Raw genomic sequence first — 19,818 nt, 5'->3', positions numbered from 1 at the left:
TTCGACCGCGTCCCTCGGGGGGCCCTGTGGGGGGTACTCTGGGAGTATGGGGTACCAGGCCCTTTGATACGGGCTGTTAGGTCCCTGTATGACCGGTGTCAGAGCCTGGTCCGCATCGCCGGCAGTAAGTCGGGCTTGTTCCCGGTGAGAGTTGGACTCCGCCAAGGTTGCCCTTTGTCACCGATTCTGTTCATAACTTTTATGGACAGAATTTCTAGGCGCAGCCAAGGTGTTGAGGGGATCCGTTTTGGTGGCCTCAGAATTGCGTCTCTGCTTTTTGCAGATGATGTGGTCTTATTGGCTTCATCAGATCGTGATCTACAGCTTTCGCTGGAGCGGTTCGCAGCCGAATGCGATGCGGCCGGGATGAAGATCAGTTCCTCCAAATCCGAGGCCATGGTCTTGAGCCGGAAAAGGGTAGAGTGCCCTCTCTGGGTCAGGGAGGAGGTCCTACCCCAAGTGGAGGAGTTCAAGTATCTTGGGGTCTTGTTCAGGAATGAGGGAAAAATGGAGCGTGAGATCGATAGGCGGATAGGTGCAGCGTCTGCAGTGAAGCGGGCGCTGTACAGGTCTGTCGTGGTGAAGAGAGAGCTGAGTCAAAAGGCGAAGCTCTCAATTTACCGATCGATCTACGTTCCCACCCTCATCTATGGTCACGAGCTTTGGGTTGTGACCGAAAGAATGAGATCTCGGATACAAGCGGCCGAAATGAGTTTTCTCCGCAGGGTGTCTGGGCTCTCCCTTAGAGACAGGGTGAGAAGCTCGATCATCCGGGAGGGACTCGGAGTAGAGCCGCTGCTTCTCCACATCGAGAGGAGCCAGTTGAGGTGGCTTGGGCATCTGTTTAGGATGCCTTCTGGACGCCTCCCTGGTGAGGTGTTCCGGACACGTCCCACCGGAAGGAGGCCCAGGGGAAGACCCAGGACACGCTGGAGGGACTACGTTTCTCGGCTGGCCTGGGAACGCCTCGGGATTCCCCCGGAAGAGCTGGCCCAAGTGGCTGGGGAGAGGGAAGTCTGGGCCTCCCTACTTAAGCTGCTACCCCCGCGACCCGACCCCGGATAAGCGGAAGAAAATGGATGGATGGATGGATGGACCTGTTCGCTGAGAGGCAGCAGCTCTACCAGTTGCGCCACTGTGCTGCAGGGTACAGATTACATTCAATAAACGAGGGACTACTGTATTGACATTTACATAAGAACTAAAGATTTGCTATGTGAATTAACCACCTACGAATTTTTGCAATGATATACAAATGATGATGTTAAATTGAACATGCACAGAACATAGGTTTGATATTTGTCTTTGATAAACTAAGCAAAAAATGGACGCAAGGACACAAGGACGTCATTGAAAACCACTACCAAACTGGAAGTCTAAAAGTCCACGTGTTCATGACATGGACAACGTTTTAAAAGCCTTAACAAACAAACAAATAAACAAATGACAAAAGCTTTATGATTAAGTCTAAAGGTACAGCATTGTGCAAAAGTCTTAAGCCATAACTTATTTATTTACCTTACAAGAAGCCAAGCTTGCCTGTATGTTTTTAAAGTAGTCTTGATCAGTAGTTTTCCAGACTTTCTGCACGGCTGCAAACTTTCTTTGAACATTAGCCACTTTTTCACTTATTTTCAGTCCAGTATATGTTGGGTTTTAGAGCAGTATTTTTGTATTTATCAATCATTTGTTCATACAATGCTCCTAAACTCAATTCAAGTTCAAGAATCTTTATTATCCTCAAGGGACAATTTGTTTGATAGTGCATAAAGAAGCTGAGATATAACAATGGTGTATCTGTGCTTTTTGCGATTTTACTTTTTCCTTTGTGTTCTGTTATTTTCTTGTTCAGTTTAGATCATTTGTGTTTCTTGTGTCTTCTCCCATTTATCTTCATTAAGCACCCTCAGTGTTTTTCCCAGTCATCCTGCCACCCTCACCTGTTCCCAATCAATAGTCAGCCCAGGTGTTCCCACTTTCAATCTCACTCAGTTTGGTATTTAAACGGCCCCTGTCTCCTCCTCACCAGCAACTCATTATTTTGGATTATGCCAAACGTCTTGGACCGCCCTCTCGCGCTCCTCGATGATCTCAGGGCAGTTTGTCAAAACGACACAATAGAACATTGAAAATATTGCACCAGTACAAGCAAAGTGGCACCTGTCTGGTACAGTACACTGTTTACAAGACAATATCTACAGCATTCAAACAGGCAATGGTCATTATTCATCATGACAATGCTCTTCCACATGCATCCAAGTTTACCACACAGGCCAGCAAAGAGCTTCAGAATGATCAAACATGGGTCCAGGACTTTTACTTTCTCGACTTAAACCTAATAGAGAAACTGTGGAGCCTTTTCAAATGTCAGATTTACAGTGATGGAAGACAAAACACCTCTTGAAACAACATGTGGAGGGAGTTTCTTTTCGCTTCAGTGGAATTTGAGCTTGAGCAAATAAAGAAACAGACAGAATGGATGGAGGGCTCATGGCTGGAACTGAAAAGGGCTTTTATATTTAACATGTGTAAAACTAAAACTGATGGTTTTAATTTCATTGAAGTAACTTATTTGCTACATTCTTAATTAAAGTAAAGAGTAAACCGATCAAATTCTCACATGGCTTTACTGATACAATGACCCACATTCATCTTGAAAATTCACCAGTCCCCCTTCAACTATTGTTTTTAAGAAATATTAGATTTAAATTTTGTAAAATGTTCTTTATTTTTATTTGTAATTTTAAGAGGAAAAGTGAAGTGAGTCAATACTCTGCTTATCCAACTGAGTGGTGTGGGAATAAATAAATAGTCTTTTGAAAGGTTGTTAAAAACAAAAGCACCTTTGTGAGAAGGTTCTTAGGTCTGCAGAAAACTCGTGTTTAGTGAAATCTCACAATCAGACCATGTCGTTTGGGGAAAGCTTTCACTGAAATGCCTGCCAACTTTAGGCAAAGCACCAAACAACCTCACAGAGAGCTTCACAGGGGAAATTACTGAGGTTTTGGAGCAGTTAAGATTCATATGTCGTTGGTGTTTTTGGATGCAACAACCCACTTGGTTTTATAGACCAGACTGTGTTTAACAGGCTCTCCTTTTTTTGTTTCTTCATCTATTTTCCTTCATAAATATGATCCATTTTCCCCAAAACAGCTGGCAATGCTGAAAAAACTATTTAGGCATCTGCAGGACTTTCTCATGGACCTCCTTGTAGCTCTGAAACTTCTCATGTACACACAATACAAACACACACGTACTGAAGGTTTCATTTGGCTGTTACATTTCAACTTCACTGTAGATGAAATAGTGGAAAAAAAATGTGTGTAAGAAGAGATTTTTTTTAACATACTGATGATTGCTGTTTCGAAACACAAGGCAACTCGTTGTAGACGTTTATCCAGGTGACACACATTTCCCTCAGCACACACAGGCGGTCCCTGAGCGTGGAGTAATGTCTGGCGGGTTGACGCTGCTGCTGACACGAGGTTTATTTGGCTGAGCTTTTCAGCCGAACCTGCCGCCAGTGCCAGACACGAGTCAGCAGGAAATGACAGCCTCCTGGCTTCTTGCTCTGGGCGTCGCCACTCATTGAGGTGCAGAGACGAACCTTCCTAGAGGACGCAGATATGACTCGCATGTTCTCAAAGAGACAAGTACTTCCCAAGTTTTCACTTCTTTGGCGAACAGCACAATATCATCTGCATCATGCGAGGAGTGTTTGCCCAGCAGTGGCTCAAATTTATGCACAAAGTCCAACACATCGTAAAACCCCATTACTTTCTGGAAACTTTTCCTCATCATGGGGCCATGAAGTCCCTCTCCCCCATGCCCCATCACAATAATAGAACTTGATCATCTCATTTAACACAGACAGGGGCCATGCTAAGCACTATGTGCTCTCCATCACCTGAAACATTACTCAGTTTCACACTGTGGATAAAAGAGCTAATAAGTGCTATATGTTGTCGTCATTGTATGGGAACATACAATGACAAAATTGGTTCTCTGCATTTAACCCTACTCCACCTGGGATGCACCCAGGTGGAGCAGTGGGTGGCTATTGAGTGCCCGGGGAGCAATTAAGGATTGGGTATCTTGCTCAGAGACACCACAACATGTGGGAACGGCTGGGAGTCGAGCTGCTACTTTCTGGTTCCAGGTTGGCTGCCCTACCTCTACCCCAGTGGTTCCCAACCCTGGTCCCTGAGGAACACCATCCTGCATTTTTCAGTTGTTTCCTGCACCATCACGCCTGATTCAGTGATTTAATTACTTCCTCGAGTTCTGCTGAAGCCGGTTAATCACCTATTCATTCAAACCAGGTGCAACAAAGCAGGGAAACAAGTAAAACATGCAGGTTGGTGTTTCTCAAGGACCAGTGTTGGGAACCACTGCTCTCGGCTCCATAGAATGTGATGTTTACTTCATCACAACTGTTGCCATTTCAATTTGTTGATTGTAAATTTGCTATCTTACTCTGTATTTGTCAAATCAGTTTTAAAAAAAGTCAAATATATGTTTACTGTAGTACTCTATTAATGCCCTGTGCGGAAATTAATTATCTGCATCATTCCCATTGCACATGTGAGCACACACTGAAGGGACCAGGACACAAACACAGGGGCCCAGAGTGGGGCAAATGAGGGTGGAGGCAGTGTGCTTCACCTTTCCCACCCACAGTTTTTTGTCGTTGATCCAGGAATTTGAGCCAGCGACCTTCTGATCACAAGCTCACCTTGCACCACCACCCCCCACAAGTAGTTAATCAAGACTGCTCAACTTATTATGTCATATTCCATGAACTGATTAATTGTAAAATTAAAATCTTGAGTATTCGTGGTACAACATGTCAACGTGACAGTTATACTTTTGCACCTACAGTGATGAGCCATAAAGTTATGACCACTATTCACTAGCGTTCCTTTGGCTTTGAACCCTTCTCGAGGCATGAATAAAGAGCATGTGTAGATTTCCTGCAGTGTTTGGTACTGTTAGCAATAGATCTCTTGGGATCTAAAGGCTTTGGAGGTCACTGAGACCCAGTGAACATATCCCTGTGTGAAAAGCAGTATTTGCAGGATTTGATGCTGGCCTTGAAATGGATAGAAGATTGTTTGACTGTTTCAGGAGTCACCCACCAACTTCATGTAACCACACAGCAGTTGTTAGTCTCTTTTGTTAAAGCAGCAGTCTGTTCTTTGGACTGCTTCTTTACAAAACTGCAGAATTTGTGAATGTAGTGGAAACTTGGGGCATAATTAAAAGTGAAAACGCAAGAAATATTTGGTTCAAGTCCAAATTACCTTCAAACCTTTTAATTGCAATACATTTTTTTGTTGTGCTTGCTAAAGTGTGATGTCTTGGCTGTATTTTCATTTTATTTTAAAATAAGTTAATCTGCCCTGTGATGTGGCTTTGCTCCCTACACTCACTACAGCTGTTCCTGTCATTTGCATGTTTCCTTGATGAGTTTTAGCCGGAACAGAACAAAACAAAAGTGACATCATTCCCCTCTGGCAAGCTGTGGACTCATTCATTTTACTTAAAAGCTGTGTCATAATCTCACTCTACTGTGTCTTCATAAACAAAGAAACTTCAAGCATGTTAAGGACAACAGATATGACGTGATGGGGTGAAGTGAGGTGTTCAGGATGTGATTCTGTGTTTCAGATATTGATGAATGCAGCACCATTCCTGGCGTGTGCGATGGAGGAGAATGCACTAACACTGCCGGTAGCTACGTCTGCACCTGTCCGCGAGGATACATCTCCACCACGGACGGATCCAGATGTGTGGGTGAGTCACCCAGAAACAAACTTAAAAAAAACCCAACCACTTCTCGCTCTCGGCCGTGCATTTCTTCAGCTAAGAGCTTCACATCTGGCTGGTAAATTTGCCTTCATCCCTGCTTCCTGTGAGAGGAGTTCTGATGAGTGAAGCTGGCCTGCAGACCTGTGGTCACCATGTGCAAACAAACTTGCACGCACTGTTTGGCCTTGACAGCATTAATCTACTCCACTGTTAGCGCTCCTCTGACTCACACACAGCACATACCTCACTGACATGTCCAATGAAACACTGCCAGGTGTTAATGTATTCCTGCAGCGCTCCCCCCAACATGGCAGCTACAGTGAAGCCAAGCCGGGTGCTATTTTATTTCACTATATTCCCCCTAAAATGGGACAGTTCAGGATCGGCTTTTTTTTATCATCTCAGATTTATGGGAGACAGACAGACTGTCCTCCAGTAAAAGACTCAGCAGCCAGGCCTGCTGTAATTGAAGAGACATGTTTGTTTTCTCCTCAAGTCTGATGTTCAGCTACAACTTCAAGAGCCAATGAATCAATATTTTAAGGAAAATAACTGGGTTTTGTTTTGGAAAAAGTGAACCAGGATTTGTGCTGAATTTATGAAAGACGCCCACATATGAAACAAAAGATGATGTCATTGATTGCATGTGAGGCTGTCAGCATTAAACATATCACTTTCAAACATCTGGTGAACCAAGGAAAACAAAAAGCAACAAAACTCTACAATGCTAAAGTGACTGTATGATAAAAATAAAAAAAAATCATTGTTTATTCAGTATTAATTTTGATCTGAGAGCATTTTGGATACCTGCAGCTGGGATTTACAGAATGGGTATTTTAGTAAGAAGTCTCTAGTTTGGCTTGTGTTGTTGTGTCTCTATTTTCTCAAAAAAATAAATAACTAAATAGAATCAGCTGTGAAACAATTTATGAATACAAATCACTGAATAAAATTTGTTCAACAAAGTGTCACATCCCAACCAGGTCTCAGGTCTCTCTTGTACATGAGTCCCCAAGGCTCAATGGAATTTAACCTATATAAATAAAGGTTGAATGAAAAAACACCTGTGTCTGGAATCCATACCATACCACTTTATTTATAGAGCACTTAAAACAGCGACAAGGCCAACCAAAGTGCTGTTCCAGTGTGCGCCATTGATAAATCAGGCCCCTGATTATGTACTTCGGTTCTCTCTTTTTCATTTCTACATGGTAATGTGCAATCTGCCTTTTGCTTCTTCTTGATTTTTATTCCTGATTCTGCCAAACCAGCAATCCAACGTGTGCCTAACTCTCAAACCAGATTTTAAAAACAGACTAAATGAACCTGTTTGATTTATTTTTCCTGATGCATGCTCAATAATCCAGGTAGAAAAAAAAAAAAAATTAAGTCAGGTCCTCTGGATGGATTATTCTTGTTGAAACATTTTCTCTTTTATCCAAAAACTTATTCAGTCTGTGTATCTGCAATAGACTCAGTCTTATAAATAGCCCCTTGTCATAGAGGATCAACCAGTTTGCTGGTGACTGCCAAAAACTAGTTGTTCACATGAAAAAGGAGGACCATCAGCCTAACGACTGATCGTTAGTGCCCTAGCGACTTCGTAGGTTCGTAGGTTCTGTTCTGTGACACATCTCCAATGAGCCATGCTGAGTCCAACTTGTGTTTTGCGTATTTATTTTAAAACTAACACCTTTTGCCATCCATCAAACAGCACCTGTATTGATTTGCATTGCTTGTATGACTGAAAATGATGATAAAGATGTCAATCAAAAAAGGTGACATTCAAAAGGGTTTACAGAAAAGTTTACAAAAACCTGCTAACCCAGCACCTGGTTACATGACTTAGATCAGCTAAGTAACATGTGACCATGCCCCTCAGGCAATTAGCTGAAGGGTAGGACAAATCTGAACACCTGTGCCACCATAAAAGTTAAACAACACATAACAGTCATTTTTGGCTCTTACAGCCCTGATGGCTTCTTGCTATTCACAGGGGGCTGAGTGATATTAGCAATAACAGCATTGTAAGAGGGGGACAAATGGACACGGAGGCCTCCGCCCCGTTTAACGATGGATGGGTTCTCTTCACAAAAACGGCTTCCTTCGCTCCTCTTTCAAACTAACATTCCTCTTCATCAAGGATGTGAACATCTTAACCCCTGAATGTGTGACCGCTGGTCTGGAGATGAGTGTAGACCTCAGAGTCCTGGCCTGATGATGTTGATCTACTGGTGTCAGCTGCAAACTGGTTGCTCCACTGTGAGAAGGTGCTGAGTTTATTGCAGATCGTCAGACTGACATAGTTTTTTGGATAAAAGATGAAACGCTTCAACATGAAGAATCTGTCCAGAGGACCTGACTTAACTTTTTTTTTAAGAGTGTTTGATTATTGATGAATGTCACTTTAGTTACCAATCTTCCTTGAGCTCTTTGTTGTTTTCAGAACAAAGATGCATGAGAATGATTTCTGGCTCTGTTTTGTGTTTTCAAAGCTGGAAGTTTGTTCTGGTTTCGAGGGTTTACTGTGTCCAGTGTTCAGTGACATGAACTGTTCTGTGGTGAAGTAATGTTTATGCGCGTCTGTGTGTGTTTGTGTGTGTCGGGGGGAGGGGAACTAACAGTAATCATGGCCTAATTCCCCTGTCACACGGTGGAAACATAGAAAAAAAAAAAAAAACTTGTCCAGTTAGTGAGTCTGAACAAACACCTCATCCAGTGAAAGCATGTGTGGCGGTGCAACGCCAGCGAACCAACTGCAGTCTGGATCTAATTTAGGTCTTCATCATCATCAGCAGCAGCAGCAGCTTCCCTCCTCCCTCTCCTATGTTCCCAATATCTTCCACCAAACCTCCAGCTTCGTCTTTCCTATGGGACGTTTTGTGGTTTGTGTACACGCTGGTGGATATGTATGGGATTGTACATGTTGGTGTGCTGCACAGCACGGCCCTTTATGTTCGATCTAACTGGCAGAAATTGGCCCACATGGAACTGATTAATTCCAGACGGCTGGCTCATTAGCGACTTAATCGGCTTGGGCCTCTCCCTTCACTCACTTCACTTTTCTTTTCGCTCTTATCCCCATTTCTTACTGGAGGGGCACTTCAAATTTCCTCACCCACTTTTAAAAATCATACTCACAGGTTTACTGCTGCTCAAACGACCTTTTGTATTCTCCACCTCCTTTCACGTCTTAGTCTTGAACACCAGCTCCCTCTCATGTCCACCTGACCTGGAAAACTGTAACAAATACTTTTCCTTGTTTTGTGGGGGCTCTTGTGATGCTTGTATGTAGGTGAGGTAATCCCCCTCTTGTTATAAGCCCACACAGAGGCAAGAGGCGAGTAGCAAGGTGAGGGAAAGCCCATAAATATTTCCATCAATTGAAATTGTGTGAATGTAAAAATAAAATGTTCTTAAATTCCTTTAAAAAGACTTTTAAAACAGTAGATTATTTTCATTCAACCTTTATTTATACAGGTTAGTTCCCATTGAGCCTCGGGGACTCATTTACAAGAGAGACCTGTTATTGTTGTTATTTGCAGAGTGTCCATTTAACATTCATGACCCTGGGAAACTTGATTTTTGAAACTATCAACTTCTGTTTGTCCCTTCAGGAACTTTCAGATTTAAATAAACATCATAAAAGCTACTTTTAAAAATACAGTTTCATTTCCAATTACAGTGGCTGTGTAAAATTCTAAATGCTGGAAATAAAAGCAAGACAATAAGTTAAGAAAAAAAAAAAAAAAGCCAAATGCCTACTGAAATGTTTCTGAAACACCAGTTACGTGTTATTTCCTGTCGACTAAAGTCACCTCTTTTAATGCTACGTACAAAATTGGAGTGACCTAAACTAAATAAACTTTAGTCCTTAAATTTTATAGAAAAGTCTACTTTCACAAGATCTTCTTTTTTTTTTACATCAATTTGTGCTTTTATTTCGATTCAGAATTAACCACATTCATGTTTTGTCTTTTTTTTTCTCTCTGCTTTGGATTTAATTGTGTGTGTTCTTCTCTTTGGACTGCTCTCAGATCAGCGTGTGGGCGTCTGTTTCTCTGCTCTCTCCAACGGGCGCTGTGCAGCAGAGCTGAACGGGCAGTACAACAAAATGCAGTGTTGCTGTGAAACGGGTCGCTGCTGGGCTTTAGGCCATATCCCTGAGATGTGTCCTGTCAGAGGATCAGGTGAGCACACAGGATAGAAAACACTCATTTTAATCTAAATCTATATTTTAAACCTATCTAAACTCATCCCCAATGAGGGGACAGCATCAAATAAACCACAGACACTGGAAAAAAAGAGATAACTTTGCAAATCTGGAGCAAGACCATTAACTCAAGCTGAAGAGAATTAAATTAAAGTCTAACCAAAGAACGTTGGAACAGATCCAGTGATCCATCATCTCTTCATTTAGGCTGTAATTTCAGAGCAGTGCGTGAGTCTTTGTTATACACTGCTGATCAAAGAATGCCTTCTTTCAGCGCTGAACTAAGATGAGCTCCAGTGTTTTCAGTGACTGCTACTAAACAGAGAACAGGCTTAACTTATTTTATGAAGACTTTGTAGCGTTGTATTAATAAACACACAGACGTTCACATACAGGAATATTACTGCAGACACACTGTATGAAAACTTTCAGTAACGTTCGAAGAAGAAGCGCCTGAACATTTTGCAGCCTACATTTGACGTTTCTCTCAGTGGGGGAGTGGTGACGCAGAGGTTGGAGAAGGTGGGCCTGTGATCGGAAGGTCACTGGTTCAACTTCCATAAAACGTGGGTGGGAAAGGTGAAACACCCACACCTGCCTCCACCCTCATTTGCCTCACTCTGAGCCCTTGAGCAAGGCCGTTAAACCCCCACCATGTGCTCCCCCGGGCGCCCTAGTTGGCAGCTCTCTGCTCCACACAGAAGGCTGTGGTAGCTCGGTGGTCTGTGGTTGTGTCAGGCCGGTGTAAAAACAATTGCAGAGTCTTCGTGCGAGTTAGTTTGCGGTGGCGTTCCCTGAAGAAGGGAGCAGCTAAAATGTGTTTTTTCTCTCATTCCAAATCAGTAAAAAGCCTTTTTCAATATATTTTGGTTAGTAATACTTAAATGACACATATAGATTATTTATAACAAACACACTAAATAAAGCCTAATTCTTCTCTTTTATTGTCTTTACAAGATGAGTACAGGCGACTGTGTATTGTGGGGGTTCCCCAAGGACATGGGCTTCCTCATAGCTTCCCTAGTGGATATTTTCCCAACAACAATGGCAACTATGGATTCAAGCTTCCACCTAGTGTGTCAAATGGGAACGGTAATGGAAAGACTGGTGGCAATGGAGGAGGGGAAGGCTTTGGAGACAACGGCGGGACATTTGGGGGCAATGGAGGCACCTTTGGGGGCAATGGTGGGACTTTTGGGGGTAATGGAGGAGGATTGAACCATATCGGTGAGTTTCTCTGAAGACGTTCATTTCTGTATGAACACTACTATCTAAATAAACTGAAATTTGTCTTGTATTTTCATTGGTTTGTGTCTGTTGTATTTTTAAAAGGTGCTGCTTCTGTGAACGAAACCATTGATTTTTGCAAACATTTCATCCATCTGTGTTTGAACGGGCGCTGTATCCCGTCACATGGAAGTTACCGCTGTGAGTGCAACATGGGCTTCAAGCAGGATGTCCGTGGGGAGTGTATTGGTAAGAGATATGCATTACCTGTACCACAAAATAATAAAAGCATACACGATCCTTTTCAACCTGTTTTGAAGTCAGGCAGATAAAAGACTCTGTTCAAATTAGACACCAACATCCATCCTTGGCATTCTAATCACTTTTGAACATTGCTTAAAACACTTGTGAATGATCTCAATATGCATTGAAGACAATTTTTCTCAGACCATTTTCAGAGCGACTGATAATGCTGCACTTTATTTCATGTGTCACACTGCCATCTTATGTCAGTGCACGGGATCTGACGCTTACAGAAGGAATTTACTTAAATGTGAATCACTTTTCTTGGCGCTGTTAGTTACATCTGTCCATTTAGACATCAATTCTTCCTTTTTCTTTCCTCCCCTGTATAGATGTGGAAGAGTGTGTGAGTAACCCATGCATTAATGGAGACTGTGTCAACACACCTGGATCATACCACTGCAAATGCCATGAGGGATACCAGGGAACCCCCACCAAACAAGCCTGCATTGGTACGTCAGTCCAAAGTTCTTAATTTCTTAATCCTTCTGCTGATCTTAGGTCCTTGGCTATGGGTCCAAGTGGGTCAACATTAGTTTATTTTTCTTTTCATAGACATTGATGAGTGTATTGTGAATGGAGTCATGTGTCGCAACGGCCGCTGTGTCAACACAGAGGGGAGTTTTCAGTGCATCTGCAACGCTGGCTTTGAGCTTACTCCTGATGGAAAGAATTGTATTGGTGAGAAACAAAAACACTAAAACAGGCTGAATTTCATATACATTTTCACCTATACACAACTCCTTAAACTTGTCTTGCTCCATACAGATCACGATGAGTGTGCCACTACCAACATGTGTCTCAATGGCATGTGCATCAACGAGGACGGCAGCTTTAAGTGCATCTGCAAGCCCGGCTTTGAGTTGGCTCCTAACGGACGTTACTGCACCGGTAAGGGCGGCACAGTCCCTGAAGCTTTAGGAAAACGTCATAGAGGCTGTTTTAAAACAATGTTGGCTGATTTGTTAGTCCTTGAAGTCCAATAATGGCTTTTTTTAGAACCTAGTTGTGCTCAGTTTTACTTCAGAATTCCAACCAAATTTTATCTTTTTATGCTTTAATGCTCTGCAGTACTTACGGAGCTTGTTTATGCTTATTCTGTGCAAAGTAGAGTTTTTTTTGCTGTACATTGTTTAACTTTGTATACCTTTTTTGTTCCACCTACCTATTCAAACAAATCTGTGGATTTTTTATTTTTATTTTACTTGTTTGTAACTGGATTTACTCTGTAATGTTGAGGACGTAACATGCACCCTCTCACCTCAGACATCGATGAGTGTCAGACACCGGGTATCTGTATGAACGGGCGCTGCATCAACAGCGAAGGCTCCTTCCGCTGCGAGTGTCCACCGGGCCTGGCCGTTGACGTAGATGGACGAGTGTGTGTGGACACGCACAGGAGGACCACCTGCTATGGTACTATAAAGATGGGCACGTGCTCGCGTCCGTTCCCAGGGGCAGTGACCAAGTCAGAGTGCTGCTGTGCGAGTCCTGAACATGGTTTTGGGGAGCCCTGCCAACCCTGCCCATCCAGAAACTCAGGTAGAGTCCAGCTCACAGCTTTCTGGTCCTTTTAAGGGTCACATGAAGAATAAGACCTATTCAACAAATTCAGTTTGCTTCTAATGTGTCTTTCAGCTGAGTTTCAGGCTGTGTGCAGCAGTGGAATTGGAATCACAACTGATGGGAGAGGTAAATGCATTTCTCTTAAACATAATGGCTAATGTTGGAACATTCTTTTTTTTTTAATAACATCTTTGGAACAACTCTGATCTCTCCAGACATCAACGAGTGCGCCTTGGACCCAGACATTTGTCAGAACGGCATGTGTGAAAACCTCCGAGGAAGCTACCGCTGTATCTGCAACATCGGTTACGAGTCAGACACAAGTGGCAAGAACTGTGTTGGTGAGCCAGTCTTTGCTTCAAAGCTTCTTTAGATTTCAAAGTTTGCTGATTTCTTGTCGTGAAGTGTCGTAAAGCCTTTGAGACTGCAGCTGTGGTCACAACTCAAGTTAGAAATACTTGGGAGAAACGCAGTTGGTGAAGGTTCAGCAGGGAGCTTTGATATTTTTACATCATGGAAACACTGGCAAAAATTATTACCGGTAGTCTCTCTCTCTCTCTTTTTTTTTTTTTAATGCAATCTTTTCTGTTCTGTTAGGGGCAGCTGTGGTTGAGTGGTTAGAGAAGTTGTCCTCCAGTGGGAGAGTGGGGTTCAATTCCATCACTATACACTCATATGTTGAAGTGTCCCTGGGCAAGACACTGAACCCCTCACTGCCTCTGATGTGTGTCCCATCAGTGTATGAATGTGATCTAAAATCACTGATTAGTCTCTTTTAGAATGAACTGTTCAATTGACTTTGTAGAGGTCTAGTAGAGTGCTGTATGAATGTGTGTGTGGAGGTCAATGAGGGCACAGATCGTGTTGTAAAGCGCTTTAAGGATCTTGATTAGATAGAAAGTGCTATATAAGTACAGTCCATTTAACCTTGACCATTTTTTTAAAGAGTGTAACAATAATGTGCTAAAAAAAAAAGCCCAGCTCTGATTAATTGTGTGTACCTGTAAATGTTTTTTCTAAAAAATACAGTTGGTTATAAACAAAAGGAATTTGCAACAATTGTCTTTTGGAAACGGCCCAAAATATAAAGATAACATTAAGTATGAGATTGTTTAGAAAGAAAAAAATTCTAAGTACAGATTCAAGTTTCAAGGTTCTTTATTTATCATTCAGGTATTGCTTAACACATAATTTCGTCCTCTTTTGGAGTTTTTTATTTTTATTTTATAATGCATCAAATATTTCTAGGAGGTGATTTAGACTGCAGGCAGATCCAGAACTTAAAAAACAAACAAAATAGTTTTTAATTCACATCATCTTGAAGACCTAATGAATTGTAAGCGTCAGGATGATGAAACAATCAACCTTTTGTTAAATGGATAAAACTTTGTTTAGCATTTTTCTTTGCTTAAGGAACTGCTGGTTCCTTTAGCAAAGAAAAATGGGTACAATAAGTCATTTGTTCCCTCTGTGGTGAATGTACTTAACAAGGTCCTATTTAAACACAGCCTCACATGACAAACCATTGTCTGCTGGGATGTTTCCATATGTTAATGTATCAAGTATTTTAGAATGGTTTTAAGTGAATGTTTGTTTTTAATTGAGTTAGCAAAGCTTTTTAAAGTTTTTTAATCACATTTTTAGCTTGTGTTGTTTTTATAAGCTGGATGTCAAAGACAAATCTCCATTTCATTGAATGTTATGGACAAGAAAGTTGAGTTATTGATCTTTTTGATGATTAAATGATTTGTCGTTTTTTGATCATTTAGAAAATGAAGTCATTAGATTTCATGCAGGTAACTGACTGTTTTGAGTCAGTTATCAATAATTATGACCCTCTTCTTCTCTGTTTTGCCTGCAGACATCAATGAGTGTTTGGTGAACCGGCTGCTTTGTGACAACGGTCTGTGCAGAAACACTCCCGGCTCCTACACCTGCTCCTGTCCTAAAGGCTTCGTCTTTAAACCCGATTCAGAGACGTGTGAAGGTGAGCGCTCATTCAGTCACATTCGTTCCTCAACCAAAACGTGTATGAGCATTCCCATTACTGTTGTCCTGTATGTTTGTTTATTTGTTGGGTTTTTTTTATTTGTTTTTTCAACCAACTCCTGCATACTTTTGGTTGTTTTAGCTAATCATGCAGATGTTCAGCTTATTCAACAGATGGATTCCATGTCTTTTGATTATACTTTCATGCATGTCACTCTAATTAAAAAAAAAAAAATCCATTTTGAAAACTGCTTTAGCATACTTACTCTACTTTTTATTATGTTCTACCTTTACTTTTTTGCTACTGTTCCATCACTGTTAGATTTTACCTAGTTTTTAGCTAATTCTAGCTTATTGACAGTTTTTTGCTGCTTTTAGTTTGTAGCTACCGTAATGCTGCATTTAACTAGCTTTTAGCTACTTTTGTATTTGAGTTATTTTGTTACTTTAACTTTTAGCTATCATTTTGCTTTTTAACTAGCTTTTGATATTGTACATTTTGCTTATCTTTTGTTATGTTTGTTGTTAGTTAACATATTGCTGATGTAGCTTTTAGTTATCCATTTGCTAATGTTAGCAGATAGTGAAAATGTGTCTATTATACAGAAAGCTCATGAAAGCTAATGCTTGTTTTATAGTTTCACAAATCATTTCTAGTCTTTTTCAACAAATTTCAGAAAAGTCAGTCAGCTTTCTTACTGGATTTTTGTAGAAAATGCAATTTCTGTAGTTCAAAATGGTTTCTTACGGTGTGTGTGTTTTGTATGTCTGCACGTTCCAGACATAAACGAATGTGAGTCGAGCCCGTGTATTAACGGACTGTGTCGCAACGTGGCCGGGTCCTTCAACTGTGAGTGCGCTCATGGAAGCAAGCTGGACTCTACAAACACCATCTGTGTGGGTAAGACGTGAGGCCGATCACATCAGAGCCTTCATGAGGTTACAGCCACAGGTGGTAACTAACTGCTGCAAACATCTTCAGTCTTTTTTAATTTAAAGTTGAATCTTTTTTTTTTATTGTAAACAAACACTGATACGCTCAACATCCCAGCAGCCATTCAGAGACAGCATTGTCCTCAGATGATCCCACAGTTGATTCATTAGATAAATACTTCCATCCCCGGCCTTGATTCATATGGAGAACATTTTACTTCGCTGGAATCTGCAACAGATCCTTAATGACACGTGGGATGTGAGACACCCTGTCATAGTTAAATGAGCATTTATTTTGGAGCTTCATTTCTTTTGGGATAAATCATTGTTGTCAAAAAGCTACATGCCAGTGTAGAATTCCTGTGGAATAGAAAACTAGTAAAAATATGTATACTTACTGCACAAACTGATTCTGTCAGAAGTCCAAAATTTAGTCTGGTTTAGTTTATTTCTGTTTAAGGATTTGGAGGAAAAGTAAATTGTTTTTAGTTTTGTGGCTGTGTGGTTTTTGGGAAAAGTGTGTCAGTTTTATGACTTAATCTTTCTTTTTATTATAAATGCAACAGCATAACTGTAGTGGAATTAAATGTATACTTTATTTTGTACTTTACTAAAGTAAACATTTAGCTACTAACAAAACTTAGAGAAAACTCCAAATAGAAGAAGATGATACAAGTTTTCAAGTTTACTGTAGTGTGTTTGACTTTTTGACCACGTCTGGCGCTGTGAATGATGATGATGATGATGATGAAGACGAGAAACGCCTTCTGTTACAAAAACAAAGTCCAGTTGTTTTTGTCTTGAACTTTTTTGAATGTCCCGATGAACAAATCTGTTTCTGTTTTGTGTCTTGTTCTTAGTAACATCAAAAAACTATTTGGCAAATGTTTCATGTGGCTGAAACAAAATGCATTTACTCAATCTGTTAGCTTTTTTTTTTTGTTTAGGCTACTTTGTCAGAAAACTCGATGTAAACAGAGCTGTTTGTTTCCATGAAAACACAACAGAGCACATTTCATCAAGCTTTTCTTGTTGTTCTTTGGCTCCACAGATAGCATGAAGAGCACTTGCTGGCTCACGATACAAGACAACCGCTGCGAGGTGAACATCAACGGAGCCACGCTGAAGTCGGAGTGCTGCTCCACGCTGGGAGCGGCCTGGGGCAGTCCCTGTGAACCCTGCGAAATCGGTCAGATCCCACACACACATTAACAAACAGCACTTCTCTGAACTTGACATACACTTCAGAACATGATGGCAACACTGGGCTGTTATTTAAACCCGAGTCTGAAGCGAAATGATCTCTACAGACAAATAAAGGCTTAATATTCCTCAAACTTTAGACTAAGATCATCTTGTGTTGAGAAATGAGAGTTTTAGAAATTTTGGTCAAACTTTAAATAAAGACCTCATACAATATCAACTACTATATCAAAGTTCTTTCTCAATAATGCAGGTAAAAATCCAACAAAGTTCAGTCAGGTCATCTGGACGATTTCTTTTTTTTGTTGTTGAGACCTTTCGTCCTTCATCCAAAGGACTTCATCAATCTGAGAAGCCACCACAAACTGAGTTTGACAAGCAGCACACTCACATAGTGGACCAACCAGTTTGCTGGTGATAAGATGGTTTCTGGGGCCCACCCTCTCCCCCGTCAACTCCTCTGAGGCAGCCAAAGTGGTTCAAAACATCAAAGTTCATGCTCAATAATCCAGGTAAAAATCCAACAAAGTTCAGTCAGGTCATCTATATGGTTTTTTTTTTGTTGAGATGTTTCGTCCTTCATCCAAAAGACTTCATCAATCTGAGGAGCCTGACTGAATTTTGTTGAATTTTCTACCTGGATTATTGAGCATGAACTTTGATGTTTTGAATCACTTTGGCTGCCTCAGAGGAGTTGACGGGGAGGGAGCGGGCCCCAAGAACCATCTTATCACATGCAAACTGGTGGGTCCACTGTGTGAGTGTGCTGCTTGTGGAACTCAGTTTGTGGTGGCTTCTCAGGTTGATGAAGTCCTTTGGATGAAGGACGAAACGTCTCAACAAAAAAAGAAACCGTCCAGATGACCTGACTGAACTTTGTTGGATCAGCTACTACCCCAGTATATTTTAGGTCAATATCTGTAAAACCGTTATAGCCATGTACTACCAGAGATTACTTCTTGCAGGCTTCATTTAAATGTGCTCAGTGGTTCAGGAAATATTTAGCTAACAGGCAGACCTAAAGGCAAAGATGAGTTGTATTCAAACAAAAAACGTCTGTCTCCTCAGATACTGCTTGTTCTCGAGGATTTGCTCGCATGAAGGGCCTTGTTTGTGAAGGTAAGACTGTCATTCCACCCATTTGTCATTAAAAGTATTGTACTTTTATAACATGCTATTTTCCTTGCAGACATTAATGAGTGTGAGGTGTTCCCTGGCTTGTGTACGAATGGGCGATGTGTGAACACGCAGGGCTCGTTCCGCTGCGAGTGTGCTGCAGGTCTGACCCTGGACAGCAGCGGTCGCACGTGTGTGGGTAAGACGGCCTGGGACAGTTAGTTGTCTCTGCTACAGGAAGTCCAAATGTAAAAACAAATGCTACTTTGTTTATCTATGATGTTTTATTATAGACATGCGCAGTGAGCAGTGCTACAAGAAATGGCATGAGGATGAGTGTGGCGAGCCACTGTCAGGGAGATACCGTGTGGATATGTGCTGCTGTTCTGTCGGTGCCGCCTGGGGGGTCGACTGTGAGGAGTGTCCCAAAGAAGGGACACCTGAGTTTAACACCATATGTCCCAGAGGTCCAGGTTTCGCAAACAGAGGAGATATTCTGACTGGCAGGGCCTTCTATAAAGGTACCATGGCATCCATTTCCATTAGAACAGAGTTGAGCTTATATTAAAAAAACAATATCTTATATTTGTGTGTATTTCTTTCTAGATGTGAATGAGTGTAAGGTGTTCCAGGGTCTGTGCACCCATGGGACCTGCAGAAACACAATTGGCAGTTTCAAGTGTCGCTGCAACAGCGGCTTCGCTCTCACAGCTGAGGAGAGGAACTGCACAGGTTCGGACTTTAGCAGGAGGAGTGGATCTAGTGACGGTTGAATACACAGCTAACAGTTGGTTAGTTTCCTTTCATTGTGTCCTGGGTTTCAGATATTGATGAGTGCCGGATCTCCCCTGACCTGTGTGGTCACGGTACATGTGTCAACACTCCCGGCAGCTTCGAGTGCGAGTGCTTTGACGGCTATGAAAGCGGTTTCATGATGATGAAGAACTGCATGGGTGAGTTTGAAACACAGTCATCTACAAAACATAATGCACGATTCATTTGTTCATTTTGCTTTCCCTCCTCACCGCCTTTCTTCTGACAGACATTGATGAATGTGAGAGGAACCCCCTGTTGTGTCACGGAGGAACCTGCCTGAACACGGACGGGAGTTACGAGTGTGAATGTCCCCCTGGATACCTGCTCAGCAGTGACGCATCTGTCTGCGAAGGTGGGCCAACCAATCAGCATGCATACTGGGCAGCTGTGAATGAGTGGTTACAGCAGTTGTCCTTTAATCTGAGAGTTGGGGGTTCAATTCCACAACAATCCAGTCACCTATTGAAGTGTCCTAATGCAAGATACTGAACCCCTCATTGCCTTCGATGTGAGTCCTATCATGTGATCTAAAGCGCTGATTAGTCTCTAAAGAACGATTTGTTCTGTTAGCTCTGTAGAGATCTAGTAGAGTGCTGTATGAATGTGTGTGGAGGTAAACGAGGGCACAGATTGTGTTGTAA

General features: G+C 41.7%; 1 protein-coding gene across 1 annotated transcript in view; it reads left to right on the top strand.

The window, feature by feature from the left end:
• The window catches only part of fbn2b (fibrillin 2b), a 62,880-nt gene that overhangs the window by 25,694 nt on the left and 17,368 nt on the right, over window positions 1-19,818 (top strand). The window contains exons 6-24 of the mRNA XM_037698305.1: window positions 5,671-5,796; window positions 9,849-10,001; window positions 10,982-11,251; window positions 11,357-11,500; window positions 11,887-12,006; window positions 12,110-12,235; window positions 12,323-12,445; window positions 12,821-13,096; window positions 13,193-13,246; window positions 13,336-13,461; window positions 14,982-15,107; window positions 15,891-16,010; window positions 17,094-17,231; window positions 18,314-18,364; window positions 18,435-18,560; window positions 18,655-18,882; window positions 18,968-19,093; window positions 19,186-19,314; window positions 19,404-19,529. Of these exons, the coding sequence (XP_037554233.1) occupies window positions 5,671-5,796; window positions 9,849-10,001; window positions 10,982-11,251; window positions 11,357-11,500; window positions 11,887-12,006; window positions 12,110-12,235; window positions 12,323-12,445; window positions 12,821-13,096; window positions 13,193-13,246; window positions 13,336-13,461; window positions 14,982-15,107; window positions 15,891-16,010; window positions 17,094-17,231; window positions 18,314-18,364; window positions 18,435-18,560; window positions 18,655-18,882; window positions 18,968-19,093; window positions 19,186-19,314; window positions 19,404-19,529 (2,688 nt within the window). The remainder of the gene's footprint in view (window positions 1-5,670; window positions 5,797-9,848; window positions 10,002-10,981; window positions 11,252-11,356; window positions 11,501-11,886; window positions 12,007-12,109; window positions 12,236-12,322; window positions 12,446-12,820; window positions 13,097-13,192; window positions 13,247-13,335; window positions 13,462-14,981; window positions 15,108-15,890; window positions 16,011-17,093; window positions 17,232-18,313; window positions 18,365-18,434; window positions 18,561-18,654; window positions 18,883-18,967; window positions 19,094-19,185; window positions 19,315-19,403; window positions 19,530-19,818) is intronic.

Source organism: Nematolebias whitei, chromosome 3 (genome assembly GCF_014905685.2).
Source record: "Nematolebias whitei isolate Nwh7 chromosome 3, NemWhi1, whole genome shotgun sequence".
NCBI lineage: Eukaryota > Metazoa > Chordata > Actinopteri > Cyprinodontiformes > Rivulidae > Nematolebias > Nematolebias whitei.
Note: the sequence above shows the minus strand (reverse complement) of the source record. Positions and strands in the feature narration are given on the sequence as shown.